A 21,573-nucleotide genomic window follows, 5' to 3' on the forward strand; every position below is an offset into this window, starting at 1 on the left:
TTCATTCCCCACGCTGAATTCGCCTGCAACTCCACACACACTAACTCAGAAGACCCCCACTTCATGAATTATGGGTTCCACCTTTGGCAGCACCCTGAAATCCCCTTGCCTTACCAGTATCAACCATCGCTGACTTCGCCATGTACATCAACCAAGTACATCAAGAATTCAGGCACCAGTTAAAAGAGGCTAAGACAGTGCACAAGCACCATGCCATTAGCCAACCGATACCATCAGCCAACCCCCAATCTCATGGAAGAGGATAGGGTTTGATTGTCTGCCCAAAACCAGCTATCCACCCGTCCATCCATAAACTGGACCACAAGTACTTGTGGCCAATTAAGATCACAGAACAAATTAACCCAGTAACCTTTTGATTACAGTTGCCAGAATCCCTTCAAATCCTCCCATGTTCCACATCGCCCTCTTGAAATCTTTATCAAGAATTTCTGCCCGCATTACACTCCTCCTCCTCCTTTAATAATTGTGAAGGGCCAACAGAAGCATGTGGACCAGCAGATTCTGGACCCTCAGCGAGTCTGGGGAAGACTCCAACAGGACCTGATTGACTAGGAGGGATAAGTCCTGGAGGAGCAGACATAGGAACCCATGGAACATGTCCAGACCCCAGACCTCCTGTGTGCCTTCCTGCCTAAACCAAGAAACACAGCCTCAAGGTTCCTGGGAAGTGATCCTGAAAGAAGGGGGTGCTGTCAGGGGCCAGACTAACTACTGGCCTGCTCCCTGACTAACTTTACTGCTAGGCAACCAGTGAGCCTAGCTGCACTGCCTTGGAACTGACAGAGTAGCCAGAGCATCTGACTGGCTGCCGGTTTAGCTACCCTGCGCATAAATCTGGCACCCAGAGCAGATCTGCCGTACCTCAACATGTACTATGCCCACAGCTGCACTTGTCCTGCTGCAGCCTGCTTCCAGGCCCTACTCCAGACTTGTTTCCGAATCTGCTCCACCTACTACCCACTCTGGTTCCAGCCTTCCTTCCCTCCAACTTCTGACGTCAATCCTCAGCTACGGCTTTGGCATTCAACTTCTGTCTCTCCAGTATCAATCCTTGGCTCCACCTCTAGCCTACCTACCGGCTCTAGGATTTGGCTTCTGTCCCTCTGGTACTGACCCTAGGATCGTTCCTGGACTGTGCCCCCACTGGACTCAGCTCTAACTGGTAGGATAAACTCTTGTTTTAATCACTAGGCCTGACCTCCTACAGCCCCATCAGATACACCTGTCATTAGAGCCTGGTGCAGATACAAATATATGGATCCACATCCAACCTGCAGGAATCAACTTGAATCTGACCCACACTCCTTCTTTTATCTATATTTGCATCCACACTGCACCTGCAGCAGCAAGCTACGTCACAGTGCCTCTCAGGAAGAGCCTGTGTACTATATAAGAAAGCTACATGGCTTAACTATTGTTGCACACTATTATTATTATTATTATTTTAAATATCAATCCTACTATACAACAGGCATCAGAACAAATAGCCTTTTATTATTTTTAATATAAATGTCTAAATTCAATAATGCTCAAAATAACAAATTGAACTATAAAATTAGAAAAAAAGTCCGCTGCCTATTTAGCTTGTGATTTATAAAGTCATCACACTTAGAGCTCAGCAATCCCAATTTCTTTGCACCAACCACTGTTCTCCCCGTGGAATCATGTAAAGAGAATACCATCTGAGGGCTACAGTGCTTAATTATTGCCCAGGCTTGGCAGCTTATCCTCCTAAGGGGGCTGTGGGGGGAGAGGGGGGAATGAGGAGTAACAACAGGCACTCCGTGACCCCAGGTCAGGGGGTAAAGGTGCTCTCCGGCTGCCCAACCAATGCCTTATTTCAGCCCTAGCACCCATTGGCTTGGCAGATCATCCTCCGCACCCCCATAGGGGCTGTGAGGAGGGGGGAGAGGAGCAACAACAGCAGGCACTCTGTGATTCAGGTCAGTTTTCTCACGTGGGTGCAGAAGGAGGGTGCAAGGGTTAAGGGCGCAGAAGAGGGCATTCTCCAGTTGCCCAGCCAGTGATTTATTTGTGCCGTAATAGTCAGTTGGAGAGGGAGGCAGCTGCTTCTGCAAGGTAAGTCAGGAAGGCAGGCTGACTTACTTTGCAGAAGCAGCTGCCTCCCTCTCCAACTGACCTGATACAGCAATGAAGTTGGGAGAAGTTTTTTACATTGCTTGACTACTTAAACTACAGATAGGAGCATGGGGGATTTTCCTACCTGTCTTGATCTCTCCACCTCCCCTGTCTCTGTATACAGGGAGAGAGGGAATATAGGCTCTGGAAGGTGGGGAAGCAGCCTCATAGGCTATGAGCTACAGACAGCTACTTCCCCGCCTTTGAGATCCTGTATTTAGGGTCCTGTGTGGATACAAAAGTCCACACTGGATTTGCAAACATAGTCCAAGGATATAAAGCAGATATCTACATATTTTCAGGGCTCCACCTCTCATTGCTCTTTATCTGAGATAAATGAAAAGGCAAGAGTCAAAGAAAACCTAGCAAAAAGTTTAACTATCAAAAATTGAAAACTTTGAAGACTAACTGGTTTCTTGCTAAGCAAGGAACAAGGATGCCATAGGATTCTGTCTTGCAGCGACAGGTGACAAGAAAGAACCACGTGTTGCAGCCGTACCATCCTTTGTCTGTTCCGCAGTGGGAAGCAGGAGGGTACGCAAAGCACAGGCAAACTTCCCAGACACTGTCATTTTAAAGAATCTGATCTTGCACATATGGCATGCACCAAAATTGGAATCTATATGAACAATAACTCAAAAAAAAAATCTTAGCTCCAAGTATAATATCAAGTTAGAAATGTTTCCACATAGAAGTGAAATCCTGGTTCTATTTAAGTCAATGGTAAAACTCTTATTGGTGTCAATGGGGCCAAGATTTCACTTTTGGTGTTCATAGTGACAGGTTGCAAGGAAAAACATAGAAAGAATACCATATTGAAGTAAACAAAACAATATAATGAACTAAAGCTTTAAAACTTTCACAGTGAATCTAAACACTAGACACTAAATGATTAAATCAGCTCTAACGTCTAGCCACTAAGCTAGCAAATAACATACAAGAGAGGATATACTTTATTTACATATTTATGGAGCAATTTTTAATATCTAGTATTTACAGAGCCCCTTCTGCAACACTGCTTTTATAGCTGTATTTCCATGTCCTGTGCTTAAAAATAACTTGAGGTTTAACAAAGAAAACAAAAAAGCCCCCAACACTACTGAGCATAGGTTTAATGCTTTTTTTTGCACTAATAAAGTGAAACATGCAAGAGTAACTGCAACATTATATCCATATATTTATTGCACAGATACATACTGGTCCTACGCATAGTTTCTCCTGACAAATGCATTCTTTGATGTATAAGGTGATCATTTTACAAGTGCAATGTTTAAAAATTTTGAATTTTATTAATTCTGCACAGACTATACAAGCGGTCCAGTGGTGGTGTTCAGTGGAGAAGAAAACTGAAGCTGTAGGCTCTTAGTTATAATTATGACTGCATAAATAAGCAACACATTAGAAGTTCCTCTCAGAATTCACAAGAGTAGATATTCACAGATTAACATAAAAGGCATTATTTATATTAGCACATGCTCACCTTTAGTTTTTCCCTTAGACTTTCTTTATCTGCCATCATTCTTCTGAAGTCAGCTAATGCAATGTCTCTTTCCTCTTCCACGTGACTTTGAGAAACTAAAGTATGCTTTGCCTCCCTCCTTAACCTATTTAATTCATCCTGAGACTTTAAAAAAGTACTGCTTAGTAGTATTCATACATTCAAAATAGTACATTATATACAATGTTGAGAAAAATGACAAACTGATTTTTAGCATTCTGATTACACTAGATATACTACATTTCTTTCTAGTTGTTTCCTAGACATCCAGAAAGCGCTCCTTAAGTCGTACAAAGGCAAAGAATTCTTGATTTTCCCAAAATACACTTAATGCTTTTTCTCTTCCTTACTTCTTCCTTATGTCCAAATCCCCTTTGTTCTCATTCATTACTTCCTCCTCCTTCCTTTCCAGCTTCTATTCTCCCCTACCTTGCTCATGAATTCTACCTCTCCCTTAGCTTCCTAACCTTTTTATTTCCAAATTCCAAGCACAGTATGTAATCTTAATTAATTACTTTTCAGAAGGAAAAGAGTTGTGAATTAGAAGTTGCAATATACTATATGTAACTGTAGAAGCATCATTTGAAAGTGTTCTAAAATATACGTCGCTTGAAAAATTTCCTAAGAAGTCAAATATTTGAGGGCATAAGATTCTAAAGTTAGCATTCTTTTGAGGATGCTAATCCACAGAGTACCATAGCATAAATATGAGTCAACAGTGTAACATTGTTGCAAAAAAAAGCGAACATCATTCTGGGATGTATTAGCAGGAGCGTTGTAAGCAAGACATGAGAAGTAATTCTTCCACTGTACTCCACACTGATTAGGCCTCAACTGGATTTGTGTGTCCAGTTCTGGGTGCCACATTTCAGGAAAGATGTGGGCAAATTGGAGAAAGTTCAGAGAAAAGCAACAAAAATGATTAAAGGTCTAGAAAACATGACTGATGAAGGAAGATTGAAAAAATTGGGTTTGTTTGGAGAAGAGGAGACTGAGAGGGGACATGAGAACAGTTTTTAAGTACATAAAAGGTTGTTACAAGGAGGACAGAGAAGAACTGTTCTTCTTAACCTCCGAGGATAAAACAAGAAACAATGGTTTAGGTTGGACATAGGTAAAACTGCAGCAAGGTAGGTTTAGGTTGGACATTAGGTAAAACTTTCTAATTGTCAGAGTGGTTAAGCACTGGAATAAATTGCCTAGGGAGGTTGTGGAATCTCCATCATTGGAGATTTTTAAAAGTAGGTTAGACAAACACCTGTCAGGAATGCTCTAGATAATACTTAGTCCTGCCATTCGAGCAGGGGACTGGACTAGATGACCTCTCGGAGTCCCTTCCAGTCCTACGATTCTATAAAACAGGTAAAGCTGTAAAACTGGATTTAAAATATTAGGTGACTTAAGGTTTGTCTACACTGCCCTGCAGTTTGGACTATAAAGAGTGTGAACAGTAGTGTGCCCTAAAACTGCTGTGTTCTAATTCCCTCATGTGGACTCTGCTGGCACGAACTAAAAGGTTCTTAATTCATGTTAATGTAGTCCTGTTTGAGAACTACGACGTTAACAAGATTAGGAACCTTTTAGTTTGCTCCCACAACGCCTACACAGAGCAGTTACAGAGCAGCACTTTGGCATGCACTGCTGTTCACACCCCTATAGGCCGAACCACAGAGAAAACAGACAGAGTCTTACACAGTTTACATATTAACTAGTAACACTAATAAAGCAGATTACAATTTTAACTCCTATCTACCTAATTTAAGAATTTCTACAACACTCATCACTGTAGTATCTAAGGAATTAGATCTGCACAACAAATATCCTAACTGAATTCAGGAAGACATAGTAGCCACTACTAGAATTTCTTTGAAGTTAAGACACTAATTTATTACAAAGCAATAAAAATCAGGAATTATGTAATTAACAAATAATTCTAAATTTGCAATCCTATTACAGTAGTTACAGCTTGTTATATCTTGGTTGGTCTATGCTCCCAGGATCCCGCTATGCTAAGCCCCAAGTACCTCAATCCCTGCTTTTTTTTTTTTAATTAACAACAGTAATACAAAGTGTTAGTCAATTAATTTAATGGCAACTAGATCAAGCCCTTAATTTCTTACCTGTTCATAAAGGACATTTAATTTGTCTCTTTCTGCAGTCAGCAATTTGACATTGGATTGAATTTCTATCATGTGTTTTTCAAATCTATCCAACATAGATTGTAGTTCATCTCTTTCCCTCGTGATCAACCTCACATCTTCACTCTGCAAAGTAAATAAAAAAATTCTAAGTATATATTTAATATATAACACTATTAGTAACATCTGTAAAATATATATTTCTAGGCAAAAGTCAGCAAAATGGAGCCCCAATCCTGATTCAGTTTCTATGCTTTACTGTAAATACCCAACAAGGAACAGTTTTTCCAAAACCTGACAAAACATGTAGAGTATGTCTATACAGCAATTAGACACCTGCAGCTGGCCCATGCCAACTGACTTTGGCTAAAAGGCTCAGGTTAAAGGGCTGTTTAATTGTGGTGTAGCTGTTCGGGCTCGGGCTGCAGTCCAAGTCCTAACGTCTATACTGCAATTAGACAGTCCCTTAGGTCAAGCCCAAATCACCTGGCACAGGCCAGCTGTGGATTTTTAATTGTTGTATAGATACTTACGTGTTAGGATACCTTAGATAACCAGATAGACACACCTTTAGATCTCTCTTGCTTCTTTCCTCTTTAATTTGAAATAAAAATATTTTTCTACAGATTGAGCAATAATGGAAGACTTGAAAAATGTCGACAGTAAAAGAAGGTTTCAGAGTAGTAGCGTGTTAGTCTGTATCCCCAAAAAGAACAGGAGTACTTGTGGCACCTTAGAGACTAACATATTTGTTTGAGCATAAGCTTTCGTGGGCTACAGCCCACTTCATCAGATGCATAGAATGGAACATCATGAAGTTGAAGGATTTCCAGTCTATTTCAGAGTGGTAGCCATGTTAGTCTGTAAGAGCAAAAACAACAAGGAGTCCTTGTGGCACCTTAGAGACGAACAAATTTATTTGGGCATAAGCTTTCGTGGGCTAAAACCTACTTCATCAGATGCATGGAATGAAAAATACAGTAAGCGGTATATATATATTACAGCACATGAAAAGATGGGAGTTGCCTTACCAAGTGTGGGGGGGTCAGTGCCAACAAGGCCAGTTCAATCAAGGTGGAAGTGGCCTATTCTCAACAGCTGTCAAGAAGGTGTGAATATCAACAGAGGGAAAATTACTATTATGGTTCACAGTTACTTATGATTCATGTTGCGAACATAATTTAAAAAGACAATTAGGGTAAATAATTTTCTGCAGTTAATATTTAGATTATATTTTACACTTCTTGAATGGAACTAATATTTCCAGCAACAGATCTGCATTGTTTTTTCCACCATTCATTGATAAACGGGGCGTTACCTTTTCTGGAGACCTACGGCACGGGCTAGCTCTTCGTTTTATCATCTTTTGAAGATATTCTAGCTCTCTTTTATAGTAATCCCTGTCTTCTTCTAAAGTCTTCACAAATGCATCTAGTCGAGAAGGTGACTTGTCTCCAAAAGCTATACCATATTCTAACCTCATTCTCTCTACTTCTAAGACAAGTTCTCGTTCTGCAGAGGAAAGCAACCAAGAAATAACAAAACTAGCATATATATGAGTAAGAGACTATTTTAAGGAATGCACAGTCAAGTTACAATAACAATTGCTAAATATTACAACAAAATTTGATCATGAAGATAGAATACATTTTCTTATTGACAAAACTAGAGAGTTAACTGTATTTGCCTAATATACGAGTTAAAAGTTTTAGAAGTATTTCTAATATATTGCAGCTAGAAAGGTATGCAACAAAATCACAGAGAGAGAGAGAGAGACACGCAAAAAATAAAATAAATAGAACAGGAGCCACAGTCAGTATACTGCAATTCCATAACAATTTATTTTGCATTAACAATTAGAGTATGCTATTCAGGACAGACATGTATCATCTACAGAGTTAATAAGATTAGCACAAATAAAGCCTAAAATCACTACAGAAGTATGTACACCCCTCACGCAGAAAAAAATGCAACTCTACAGCTAAATTATATCATGCATGCAAGGTTTCAGTGCTGGAATATTTTGATGGAAAACCTTACGTCTTCATACTATTATTTTCACTCCAAATATAACATGATTCCGATTTATTATTACTACTACTTACGGATAAATATATTTAAGATTTTAAACTTTTAAAAAAATAACATAAAAGATGTATTTAAAGGAATCAATATTTAAACATTTACCTATAATTTCAAAGTTTTCAACTTTTTCTGAAAGCCTTTGTTTCTCTTGCTCAAGCTGGTTTAACAACAGTTCAAAATTTTGTTTTTCATCTGCTTTTCCAAAGAGTTCATCAGCCAGCCTCTCTTTTTCTCTTCGACATGAACATAACTCCTGAAATAAAAGTACTGAAAAAGTTAGTAGATTCCTAAAAATGTCACTAAATAAAAATTAAGTATTTTAAATAAAATAATTTAACATTTTCTTAATTTTCTAATTTTGATCAGATGTGCTACTGTTTAACCAACCCCAAGTACAAAATTTTAAATGTTAATGAATATGTATTGTTTTAGTGTCAATTTTTTTACTATAATCAAGTGTACAGTAAAAATACATTATGCTATGTCATGCATTCAGAACCTGGCAGTCAGCAATGAAACTAAAGCCTTGTCTACTCTATGGAGGGAGATCGATCTAAGTTACGCAACTTCAGCTACGTGAATAACATAGCTGAAGTCGACGTACTTAGATCTACTTACCACGGAGTCTACACTATGCAATATCGACTGGAGACAGTCTCCCGTCAACTCCCCTTGCGCTTCTCATTCAGGTGGAATACAGAAGTCGATGGGAGAGCGATCAGCGGTCGATTTAGTGGGTCCCGCTAAATCGACCGCTGATGCATCGATCGCCACACATCGAACTCCCAGTAAGTGTAGACAAGCCCTAAGAAGAATCAGGTCAGTTTCATTCTGCTGCTATAAGAGGGAAAAATAATTTGAAAAAAAAACATGGAGAGGAATGAGCAAAGGAAAGAAGATACAACTAAAGCAAGAGATTTTAGTAAGCAGGTCTGATCAAATGGCATTTTGTAAATATAAAATATTTGATTAATTTAATTGGCATTAGCTAAATAATTTGTATGACAATATTTTGTTGTATTCAACTAGTTCTGTATCTGCTCAAATACTACTTGGTGCAGATTTTTTCTATTATTAGATCCTCCTACTAATTGAATGCTTTTTAAAAGCATATTTTATATAAAGTTTATTTTATACAATACTTAAACAGTGCCACTACATGATGTGCTGTTTTGAACTACAGGAGACAGACTTGAAAAATACCTGTGTCCCCATGTCCTTTAATCTGGGCTTTTAAACTTTGTCTCCAACCTACCAAGTGCTGGGTAAAATGTTGGAAGTCCTGATTAAGAGATTGAGCAGTTTCCATATGAAGAAAATTCTCTGAAATGTCCTACTTGGGTGTGGTGAAAATAATTATACCATTACAAACTAAGGACTGTGACATTGGGGAAGGAGAAATGATAACAGGGAAAACTCAAAGAAAAAATTGTACTTTACACAGAAAAGTCTTTTATAATACAACATGTAGAAACAAATACAAAAAGAAAACTACAGTGCTTAACCAAACCATTTTTTCTACAGAATTGTTTTCTTTAGTTTATTCAAATTTACAACAAAATGATAGGATGGCTCATTCAGCTTTTTAACTTTGGAATCTACTCTCCAAGCTATTTTATTAAAGTTCTTAAATATTATAGAAGATATTCATGCCTATATACATTTTCTGTTTCAAAAAAGCTAACAGATCTTTTCCTTCCTGTAAATTAAACAATTGATCTCATAAGGATGAATGCGCATTAAAACATTCTATACAAGATATGATAAACAGAAAAAAAAAAGAAAATCACAATTTAATTGGAGTTAGCTGAAGAAACCTCAATTTGAAAAGGTAGTTTTACTTACTGACTTAAGTCTCGCTATTGTTTCCTCAAGATCCTGTATTTCACTATGTTTTCTTTTAATTTCTTTCTATTAATCAAAGTTAACATACATTAATAAAAATTAAGTATTCTAAATTATAATAATTCCTTTAAAATTAAATACCCCTGAGATTATGTACAAAATATTTTTTGTGAGAAATATACAATTTACTTAGAAAGTGATTTCTACTTTGCTAAATTCTAAGTACATGTATGTAAGCTAAACTTAATATCTAAGAATTTACTAGTCATCACTTACTTGATCAAGAGCTTAATTTCCATGCTATTTATTAAATAAAGTACAGAAGTACTGAAAATGTCTGAAATTTGCTGCACACAGACTTATATTCCGCTCAGAACATAGCAATTAAATGAGCTATTGCTTGATTCCTCAGAGCAGAACCTTCCAAACCCAATTATCATTGTTACAAAGATCTATCTTGTCTCCGGAGTTCTTGGTCTCAGGATTTTTTTTTTTTAAACAGTCTTCTTCCTTCTAAAAGCTAACTACTCTTTAAATAACTGTCTTGCCTAAAACAGTAAAGTGACCAAATAAGAGAAATAAACTCTCTTCTATGAGCATGCATGTTGGCCTATTTTGTGCATTTTCCTACTCATTCTTAATAGAACAGAGAACAAAATCTTAAACACAAAGCACCAAGAGATGAACCCAAACAAAGTTTTATGGTACTTTATAGTACTATACAAAGCTTTGTGATACCATAGTAACAAAAATATATATTTAATCAAGGTATAGGGATAGTCACCTTTCAATGAGAAATTCTATACAACATTCTACGTACATTTCACAATGTTTTGATCTGTGGTAGGAAAATAATCCGTGTATCCTTTAAATGCAGATTCAACTCCTCTGACTTGAATGGGTGTTGGATCAGATCCATAACAACATAGCAAATTACAGTACTTGCTTACCTTAGCTTCTCCAATTTCCTTATCTGCAGTCTCAAGCACAATTTCTTTGTGTCTTTCCAACTGCTGTGCCAAATGGTCTATCTCACTCAGTTCTTGGCATAGTTCTTCATTTTTATTGCTTAAATGAACCACTTCACTAGTGACATTTTGTTTGGTGTCCAAAAGGTCTTGTATGCGATTCTCAAGCTCTCTGTTTGTTTGCTGAAGATATTCAACCTATGATGTATTTATAATTAAAACAGTAATATTAAATACAAAATTGCCAAATACTATTAAAGAAGATGGTAGAATACCTCTTCCACTGTTTCTGAATCACTGTACCTGTTTTACACATTAAAAACAAAACATCTCTATTTGTAAAAAATTGCAGTTTTTCCTATTCTTAAAATGTAAAAAAAGTTAACATAAAAAAAAAGAAAAGATTAACATGGAGTTAAGGTTGTAGTCACTCAGCAGTGCCTTGAGCTCCTTATACCCTACCGGAACATGAATTTAATTCCCAGAACCCAAATGCTAAGAAACCAAGAAGTGTGGAGTTAAGACCCACTATCACCTTTACAAGAAGCTTAGGGCTAGTCTACACTAGAAGTGCTACATTAGCAGAGCTGCAGCGATGCAGCTGCGTCACTATAGCGAGTCTGGTGAAGACACTCTATGGTGACAGGAGAGAGCTCTCCCGTCGGCATAATAAATCTACTTCCATGACAGATGGTAACTATGTTGGCAGGAGAGCTCTCCTGCCGACATAGCACTGTCCACACCGGCACTTAGGTCAGTATAACTTATGTCACTCACACCCCTGAGTGACGTAAGTGCTAGTACCTGACCTTAGTATTGTAATAAAAAACACAAACATCAGAAAACTGGGAAGTGCATAGCCAGGCTAAGGGAGCTGGAGTATTGAGGTTGCAAGCCTGCACCATTCCTGAAGGACATTAATCGGTGAGCATCCATGTCTCCACATATTCACCCCTACCAGAGCCTTGGGGGCAGTAATATGGACGGAGAATCTATGTCCCTCATAAGTCCCCACTTGATCTCTTCTCCCCATTCCTACTATGTACCTTTACAACCCCAATACCTTTCCCCTCACCCAAGGTACTGAAGGGATATCACTACCCCCCACATTCCTGACCTTGAATTTCCACCTATGTCACCTGTAGCCTAGGGAAGGAGTTCACCTACCTGGAGAAGAAGGATGGGCCAGTGGTCAGAGCATTAGCTTGGGACTCTTGAGACCCAGGTTCCATTTGCTGCTCTGCCCTTGACTTCCTGTGTGCATGACCTTGGGCAACCACTTTGGGTATATCTACACGTGGTGATAGGGGTGTGATTCCTAGCTTGAAAGACAGACTTGCACTAGCCTTCATCAGGCTAGCATACTAAAAAGAGAGTGTAGCCATGGCAACATGAGCTGTGGGAAGAGCTAGCTTCCCAGAGCATGTATGTAGGGTCTCCAGTGGGCGGAGGGTGGCTAGCCTATCGTGCTGCCACAGCATTTTTAGCATGCTCTCTCAATGAGGGCTAGCACAAGTATGTCTCCTCAGGCTGGGAACCATACCCCCATCTCAAAGTTGAAACATACCCTTAGTCTCTCTGTGCCTCAGTTGGATATCTGTATACTGGGATAATGATACTTCTATTGTTCACAAGGATGTTGTGAGAATAAAACAAAAACATTCTGAGGTGCTCAGATATTACAGTAAGGGGGGCCATATAAGCTAACTAGATACACAGTTATCAGCAGTGCTCACTCTAATAAGTCCCAGAGACTCATTAGAAAAGCATTGCTAGTAGCTAGGGAAATGCATTCCATGGACCACTGGAGACATGAGGCGTGGGGGCAATAAAGGGGAGTAGCAGTACAAGGGGAACAAAGCATGACCCATCGGTTCCCTTTATGTTATGGGGAACTGGAGTATCAGGGAACACAACAGAAATGGGGGAAGGGAATTAAATGGGGATATGTATATCCCCATATAGATGCTTTCATTCATTTCCCCAGGCTTAGGGGGCTCCCTCGCTACAGAAGTCCTATAAAGCAGGAGCTGCAATCTCCAGTCCATATTATCTCACTGTGCTATTACATTATGAATATGGGAAAATAATGCAACTTAAGACAAAATAAATGCTTCCTTTTAAGAGGTCTACTGCTGTGTTTGTTCCACCTCTCAGTACCATTTTTAAAAATAAGTACAAAGGGTTTATAAATTTGACTTCAATGAGGCTAACACACATGAGCAAAATTACCCACCTTCATGAGTATTTGCAGGATTGCAGCCTAAATTACTCACTTCATTAATTCTGATCTTCAGTTAAACAATGTATGCAAATTTTCTACTTTTTAAACACATTTATTTTCAATTTTGGAATATCAATTGTTCAGCATTCTTTAACAGTTACTATTTAAAGTTGCTAGTTTTAATTTTAAAGTTTTTCTTGAGATACTTATTTCTACTTCTCAGTCAGAATTGCCTTGCAGATTACTACTCCTGACACACATGCTATGAACATGTGAATGTTTAGGGGGAATTGCATGGTTCATAGGCACCACTTTTCCAGATTCTCTGACCCTATGATGCCAAAGACACAAGTGTATCTGCAAAGACAATGTAGTTGAAGAATCAGACTTAATTGTAAGTAACTTCTCTTTTCAGTGCACAGTTTCAGTCCCTCACACACAGAAAAAAAATATAAAGGACTGAACAAAAACTTTACTGTTTTCAAATTAGTCCAAACATCATACAGAAATTTTACAGTTTGAACATAACAAAATGAAAGTTACTAAACACAGATGTCTTACCAACATTTTTTAGTAAGAAACTGAGACCTTTGGGTTATAAACTGAAACTATTCTAAACAAACATTAAGTCATTTAAAAATAAACTGGTAACAAAAGACATGATGCAATTTTAAATTAAGCCTCTTAAGCTGATCTTGTTTCTAACATAAAACATACTTTTTAAAAAGAGAAGCTACAAGTAATTTATAGGTTGCAAGTATTTCTAAATTTGAAAAATTAATGTGCATAAATGTGTTACCTGCAAATTTAAATGGGCAATAAGCTTCTCATTACTTTTACTTCTGGATTCCAAAGATATAACATCATGAGAGCGACCACCATCCAGTGCTAGTACTAGACGTTCTATCTCTCTATCTCTCAGTTCAACCTTTAGGGAGAAAATATTTATTCCTTTCAAGTGCTTATTTATCTCCTAGCCAGCCTTAGAAAACCTCTACTATTTTTGTATACATTAAACAGATTGAATTCAAAGTTGCTAGCCATTTGTTTGTCACAATAATAATAAATATATAACTGGATGATATACTGTAAGAGGAAATCTGAAAATTTAAAATCTCTAGAACATTAAAGGCAGTGGCCTGGCTGGGAAAACACCACTGCTTACTTTATTATATTTATTACTTTTAAGTTGAAAATGTTCAATATTTTAAAAGAATATTCCCCCTCCACCATTTTGTTCATCCCCATTTAAATTTATGTATTTATTTTTGGTAACAGTATAAGAAAAACAACATAGTGGTTTGAGTTAATTTAAAATGAAAAGAAATGAATCTGCGGTAAAAATTAAATTTGAGAAGTTAATTGAAAAAAATATCCTGTCCAAATACATATCTTTAAGAGAGTAAATAACAGGCACAAAAAGGGAATAGAAAGCACATATGCAAAGTACAGCAAAGGAACAGATCTTAGAAATTCAAGAATGCAAAATGCAGAATATATAAATGTTTTCAAAATCTAAAGCATGAGTTCAATCATGTCTTCGTTATTAATAGTTATTATGATTGACATGTATAAATTGGCAAAAAAAAGTGTTTTTCAAGTGTATTCCCAATGTCAAATGTTTTCCACAAGCACATTTTCATTCAAAAAAGTAAAGAAGCTTACTACACAGATTCAAAAGCGGAACATCTAAGTATTGACAGGTTTCAGAGTATCAGCCATGTTAGTCTGTATCCGCAAAAAGAACAGGAGTACTTGTGGCACTTTACAGACTAACAAATTTATTTGAGCATAAGCTTTTGTGGGCTACAGCCCACTTCATCAGATGCATAGAATGGAACATATAGCAAGAAGCAGGAGTAAATGAACAGGATACTGCTTATCTTAATTAATTAGCTGCCTAGAGTTGGTAGGGCAACTCTCCCCTTTTCACGTTCCCTGTGTATGTGTGTGTGTATACATATATATTCTTACTATATGTTCCATTCTATGCATCCGATGAAGTGGGCTGAAGCCCACGAAAGCTTATGCTCAAATAAATTTGTTAGTATCTAAGTATTGGTATTCCATAACATAGCTTATTCATGTGCCAATGTGCCTTCTCAGGCACACCAGCATACTGCCAGCTAACACACACAAAGGGTACCCTTAACTGATACTTTGCATCAAATATGCTACGTCAGTCAATTGTAAGCAGCATTGCTTAAACCAATAGTTCTCAACCAGGGGTACACATACCTCTGGGGGTATCCAGTGGTCTTCCAGAGGGTACATCAACTCATCTAGATATTTGCATACTTTTACAACAAGCTACATAAAATGCACTAGAAAAGTCAGCACAAACTAAAATTTCATACAGACAATTACTTGTTTATACTGCTCTATATGCTGAAATTTATAATCCAAAATATTTATTTTATAATTATATGGAAAAATGAGAAAGTAAGCAATTTTTCAGTAATAGTGTGCTGTGACACTTTTGTATTTCTATGGCTGATTTTGCAAGCAAATAGTTTTTAAGTGAGGTGAAACTTGGGATACGCAAGAGAAATCTGACTCCTGAAAGGTCTGGGGTACAATAGTCTGGAAAGGTTGAGAGCCACTGGCTTTAATTGAATGAGGAATATTTTTATGCATGAGTGCAAGTTATCAAAATTGCAGCCATACAACAGGCATAAACAGATTACAGTAATATATTGCTTATTTGGATAATGAAGGATTTTTGTCATCTCCTGCATATTCCGTAGGGGGAAAAAAAAGGTTATAATTTGATTGTGTCTGGTGGCCAAGTCAATGATTCAGACAATGGCAACAAGTTTTCTAAGGTCACTGATGCATTACTTCTGGTGCTCCTGTAGGTACTGTCCATTTTATTTTATAGATATCCAGATTTGCTTGTCTCAGAGGAAAATGCATTAAGATCAGAGTTTAGAAATTATTTAAAACCTGAAAATATCAAAAGGATTTTACTTTGTAAAGGTCCGACTTAACACTGTTCTTTCCTTCTTTCCTTCTACCCAATCTGATACTGGAAACTGATGTTTCCAAAGCTATTTGGGAAGAATCTCTGGTATCTCAGCTTGGAATAAACAGAAGAACAGAGTTTCAATATGAAAAGATTTCAAGATGTCCAGTACTTTGTTCTAAACTAAACAGTAATATGCATTCAAATGTCAACAAAGAATTTTATACAATCTGACCTGACCAAAAATAAAGTAAGGGGTAAGATCATTTGAATTACCGACCTTGTCTTGAATATTTTGAAAAGCAAACTAGGAAGGAAGAAAAATGCTGTGGCAAAGAGAAGATGGGACTTTGACATGGGATAGCCTCATGTTTGGTGCACTGGTATGAAAAGGCCACAGTTGGTGCGACTGGATGCAATACTCATCTAAGGACTGGAAAAAGATCAGAATTCCTAGTCAGGCCCCTATGCAGGCAGGCAGACAACGTACAGGAAATTCAGACCAAAGACAGCTACATCTCTAACTCTCCAGACGACTAGCCTGGAAGGTAGGAACAGCAAAAGAAAATCAACGGCTGGGACTCAGACAAGACCAACCAAAAACACTGGGAAGCACCTGGTTATGAGTGGCAAGAAATCCAGGTATATACTCAATAGGAAAAGAGATTGCTTTCAGGGAGATTTTTGAAACAGCCGCTTTTGAAACAGCCATGAATTGGTGTACCTTTGCACCCTGAGGGAACGGAGTTATTTTAACTGTTTAAGCTACATTGTGCCCAAAGGAAAGACAATTAAGGGGCTGGGTTGGCTGGATCATGGTCTGAGCAGGAGATGAAGGAAGTGGTTGTGGGAAAGGCAGTGGAGATTTCGGTTTCTGGATCTTTTGCCTGACTTGTTTGTACAGCCTAAGGCTAGAGCTCTCAATACAGGGAGAAAGGAGCTTACCATCACCTCCTTAGTACTAAGTAATGTTACAGGTTATATTTGTTTGTCACCCACAAGAAAATTCAAATTAAAAACACTTGCCTACAAGAATACCCTGAGAACAAGCAACCAACAACTGTAGATTGAAACTTCTATTCCTCTATCACTACCTTTAAATCACTGACAAAGAAGGTCTCTGGAGAAGCTGGATATAGTTTTGCTAGCATTTCATCACAGACTGAAAATACCTCGGTTTCAGCTGATGATAAACTCCTTTAAGGGTTATTCAGGTTTATCAGGGAAGTTAAATTGGATAAATTTCAGAGTAGCAGCCATGTTAGTCCATATCCGCAAAAAGAACAGGAGTACGTGTGGCACCTTAGAGACTAAAATTTATTTAAGCATATGCTTTTGTGGGCTATAGCCCACTTCATTGGATGGATAGACTGGAACATACAGCAAGAAGATATTTATACATAGAGAGAACATGAAAAGGTGGAAGTAGCCATACCAACTGTAAGAGGCCAATCAGTTGAGATGAGCTATCATCAGCAGGAGAAAAAAAACTTTTGAAATGATAATTGAGATGACCCATAGAAGGTGTGAGGATACTCAACATGGAGAATTAGATTCATTACGCTAATTATCACTTCAAAAGTTTTTTTTCTCCTGCTGATGATAGTTCATCTCAATTGATTGGCCTCTTACAGTTGGTATGGCTACTTCCACCTTTTCATGTTCTCTCTATTTATAAATATCTTCTTGCTGTATGTTCCAAACTGGATAAAGTATCAGAAAAAGTGTCAGACTCCAGTGTGATGTTTTTATCATTTATGACTGTTTGCAATGACAGCCTTTGCATTCTGGGGAGGGCATGAGAAACAATTTTGCTATTATTCTCCCACACCAGTAATCACATTACTTTATGGCACAGGACTGGCATTAGAATTTTTGGAAGGACCATTAGAATGACTTTTGTATCCCTCTCTCCAAATTTTCAGCCTAACATCAAACTTCTCTGCTGTGGTAGAACTGAAGACCAGATGATTATGATGGATAATGTGCATAGTGAGTATTTAAAAACATATATTAAGGGACAATTCTTCATATATTGTAGGGACTTGGGCTGCTAGGGCTCTCATTCACAAAGAATGGATACATACAGAGTAGGTGATTTTCTCTGTCTTTTCTCCAATTTAACTAGAAAACTCCAACTAGTCAACAATATTAATGTAACTTAATCACTCAAAATCCCATCATTTTCCCTAAAAATGTTCAGTCTCCAGGGAAGCACAATACACAAAATTCATTAACCTAAAATCTGTACCTTTCTTGTTTCTTCCCTTTAGTTATTAGTTCTTTACTTTCATCTCCACACCATTTTGTTCTCATTTCTATCCTTGATCATTCTCCGTTTGCAAGACAACGTCTATCTTCCTCTTTTTCACATTTGCTCCCATTTTGCTGTCCACTGCTTTATTTCTTCCTGGGTTACACTGTCTCTACCACCCCCTGTAGAACCCAAGTATTCTCATCTCTGTCCTATATATTCCACCATGTCATCCACTGTCCCTTCAAGGTCCTTCCTCAGCTCCCTTTCTAATATTATACACAGCACTTAAGAGGTGCTTTTCGCGTCAGTGATAATCACATGACTACCATTGTGGGGAAGGTTAGGATTATTACCTCCATTTTACAAGCAGAGCTATTGAGGCAGAAAGCACGTCAGTGTGGAATTCAAATGTCCCCTGCTCCAAGACCCAAGCATAAATGACTAGATCTAGGTATCTCACACTAATGAGATACTTCTTGTGGCCTGAGGTCACTCTGACTCCTTAACAGAAGAGTTGCCTTAGCACAGGGGCGGGCAAACTTTTTGGCCTGAGGACTACATCAGGTTTCCAAAATTGTATGGAGGGCCAGTTAGGGGAGGCTGTGCCTCCCCAAACAGCCAAGCATGGCCAGGCTCCCACCCCCTTCTCGTCCCCTGACCACCTCCCCAGGACTCCTGCCCCATCCATACCCCCCATACCCCTGCTCCATCCACCCTCCCCCTGCTCTCAGTTCCCTGTCCCCAGACCTTTCGCCCCTGACTGCCCCCCGCCGCCCCATCCAACCCCTCCTCTCATTCCTGACTGCCCACCCAGGACCCTTGCCCCCATTCAACCCTCCTGTTCCCTGCCCTCTGATCGCCCCTACCCCTATCCACACCCCCACCCCCTGACCACCACTCCAAACTCTCTGCCCTCTATCCAACACCCCCCCACTCCCTGCCCCCTTACCGCGCTGCCTGGAGCGCCAGTGGCTGGCAGCGCTACAGCTGTGCCACCCAGAGCACCAGGACAGGCAGCTGCGCCGCCCAGCTGGAGCCAGCCATGCCACTGCACAGCACAGAGTGCCCGCTCAGGCCGCAGCTCTACAAGAGCTCACAGCCCCGCTGCCCAGAGCATTGTGCCAGAGGCACAGTGAGCTGAGGCTGTGGGGGAGGGGGAACAGAGGTGAGGGGCTGGGGGCTAGCTTCCCAGGCCAGGAGCTCAGGAGCCAGGCAGGAGGATCCCGCGGGCCGGATGTGGCCTGCAGGCCGTAGTTTGTCCACCTCTGGCTTAGCAGCAGACAGCTGAAAGGCAGCTTTCAGCAGCCCTAGAACAATCAACAACAGACCTTACCCTCCCTTCAGAGCTACAAAATTATCTGGGGATCTCCCCCACTAAAAATGAAAGCAGGCATAGCTGTGGGTTTCATGAATCACAAAGATCAGCTGTGGGTAGCTGTTTGGTGGGCTATAAACAGCACAAGAATTTTTCTGGGTGGAGGAGGAGAATCAGTGACAACTATCATCCCTAGCAAGCTATTTTAACTGGTTTACATTCACAAGGCTCTCTCTGAAAAGAGGCTTTGTGGGGGAGGGAGAGAGAGAGAGGGAGAGAGAGAGAGAGAAGGAATCGAAGCTAGTGGTGGTGGGGACAAGGCCACATGCTTTCTCACTGTCAGAGAAAACATGGTGAAGGTAGAACTTCAAGAAAAGATTTAAATTTACCCTAAAAAATTAGCAAGAATTCAATTTCAAAAGAAATCCACTTTTGGATGAGAAAACTAAAATCTCAATAACCAAGATCCAATTTAAGTAGAGTAGTAGATATTAAATTATTTGATTTCAAAATATTTGTAATTTTAAGTCTGCACATATACCCTGTTCCTGAGATTTTTTTAAAGCATCTGTTCTCCATTAATTTAAACTGAGGGCATGGCTACATTTGGCAGATGTAGAGTGCTGTGAGTTAAACCTGCCTACGCAGAGTGCAGTAGGGAAAGCGCTGCAGTCTGTCCACACTGATAGCTGCTTATGCACTGGCATGGCCACATTTGCAGCAGCATTGGGAGTGGTGCATTATGGGCAGCTACCCCAGCATGCAAGTGACTGCAACATGCTTTTCAATGGGGATGGGGTGAAGTGTGACCAGGAGTGTGTTTTCTGTATGTGGGGAGGGAGAGTGGGTTTTTGGGGTGCTGAGAGCATGTCAGCATGCTGTCTTGTAAGTTCAGAGATCAGCAGACCTCCCACTTCTCTCTCTCATACACAGCATTCCACACTAATGGCTTGCATGCCGGCTGTCAGAAACGGAACTTTGAAAGGGCATTTCCGCATTCCTACTGGAGTTCAAAACAATGACAAGAGTGGCCACTTGACTTAAGGGGATTATGGGACATTTCCAGAGGCTGATCAGAGCGCAGTAATGCAACACCTCATTCACACTGACGCCCGTGCATTGTAGCCACGGCGCAGCAAACATTATTCCTCTCATCAAGGTGGAGTACCAGCAGCGCTGTAGCTGCAGAGTCAGAGCGCTCTACGTGCCTTGCCAGCGTGGATGGAGAGTGAGTTAGGGCACCTGGAGCTCCTTTATTGCGCTGTAACTCGCAAGTGTAGCCAAGCCCTAAGTCAATATTTTGTCATTTACTATAATCATCTTTTTTTAATTTACATATGTTTAAAAAGCCAATATTCTTTATGTAAAAAGACATCCTACCTATCATTCCACATATGCAGAGTGCAAGTCTAAAAGTTGGTACTTTAGTCCAAAACAGGAATCTAATAAACCACATATGGACTAAGAGACTGCAAAGACAGTTTATCCTAACCAGATACATATTTTTTAAAATTTTCAAATAGATGTAGTCCAAATTTAACAAAAAAATTATCCTTAGGGTGTATATTTGTACATCAAAGTGATCCTGGAATGATTTGTGCTTGTATACATACATGAAAACCTCAATTTAAAGGTCATTAAATATGTTATTTAATGGAAACATTGATCCAAACAGAACATAAACAGTAGGAAAACATCTTTTAAAGAAAACATCTTTGCATTAGCAATTTCATCCAGAAGTGTAAAAACAAAAAACAGTATAGAATAGGGGTTGAAAAATATTACTAATTTAGGAACGCATTCTGACCATATTTGATGCTTAATGCTTTTCCAGTAATGTAAAAATACAAAATTATACATAGACTATTCCCAGTGTTACTGTGGCAAAACACAAACAAACAAAACCTTAAAGTGTTTATTCTACCTGTTTGCTATAATTTTTCACCCCACGTTCAGATATCTCCAGCTTTTCCTGCAATTCGGCTACTTCCAACTGAAGTTCATGAATTCTGAAATATATTTACAATATAGTGCATATGTCCAGATTGGTTTTATTCAGTAATTCAACACATACATATTCTAGTGATATAGAGTTTCAACAGTTTTCTATTAATATTT

At 38.9% G+C, this 21,573-nt stretch overlaps 1 protein-coding gene across 3 annotated transcripts in view; it reads right to left on the reverse strand.

The window, feature by feature from the left end:
• The window catches only part of CEP135 (centrosomal protein 135), a 98,513-nt gene that overhangs the window by 45,730 nt on the left and 31,210 nt on the right, over positions 1–21,573 (reverse strand). For 2 of the 3 annotated variants that reach the window (XM_032782780.2, XM_032782808.2), the window contains 8 exons: positions 21,380–21,464; positions 13,718–13,846; positions 10,677–10,892; positions 9,727–9,792; positions 7,984–8,134; positions 7,115–7,308; positions 5,779–5,922; positions 3,641–3,784 (listed from right to left, as the gene is read on the reverse strand). In XM_032782780.2, the coding sequence (XP_032638671.1) occupies positions 3,641–3,784; positions 5,779–5,922; positions 7,115–7,308; positions 7,984–8,134; positions 9,727–9,792; positions 10,677–10,892; positions 13,718–13,846; positions 21,380–21,464 (1,129 nt within the window). The remainder of the gene's footprint in view (positions 1–3,640; positions 3,785–5,778; positions 5,923–7,114; positions 7,309–7,983; positions 8,135–9,726; positions 9,793–10,676; positions 10,893–13,717; positions 13,847–21,379; positions 21,465–21,573) is intronic. The other variant, XM_032782790.2, reaches the window with a different exon arrangement.

The sequence above is a fragment of the Chelonoidis abingdonii genome, chromosome 5, assembly GCF_003597395.2.
Source record: "Chelonoidis abingdonii isolate Lonesome George chromosome 5, CheloAbing_2.0, whole genome shotgun sequence".
Classification (NCBI taxonomy): domain Eukaryota; kingdom Metazoa; phylum Chordata; order Testudines; family Testudinidae; genus Chelonoidis; species Chelonoidis abingdonii.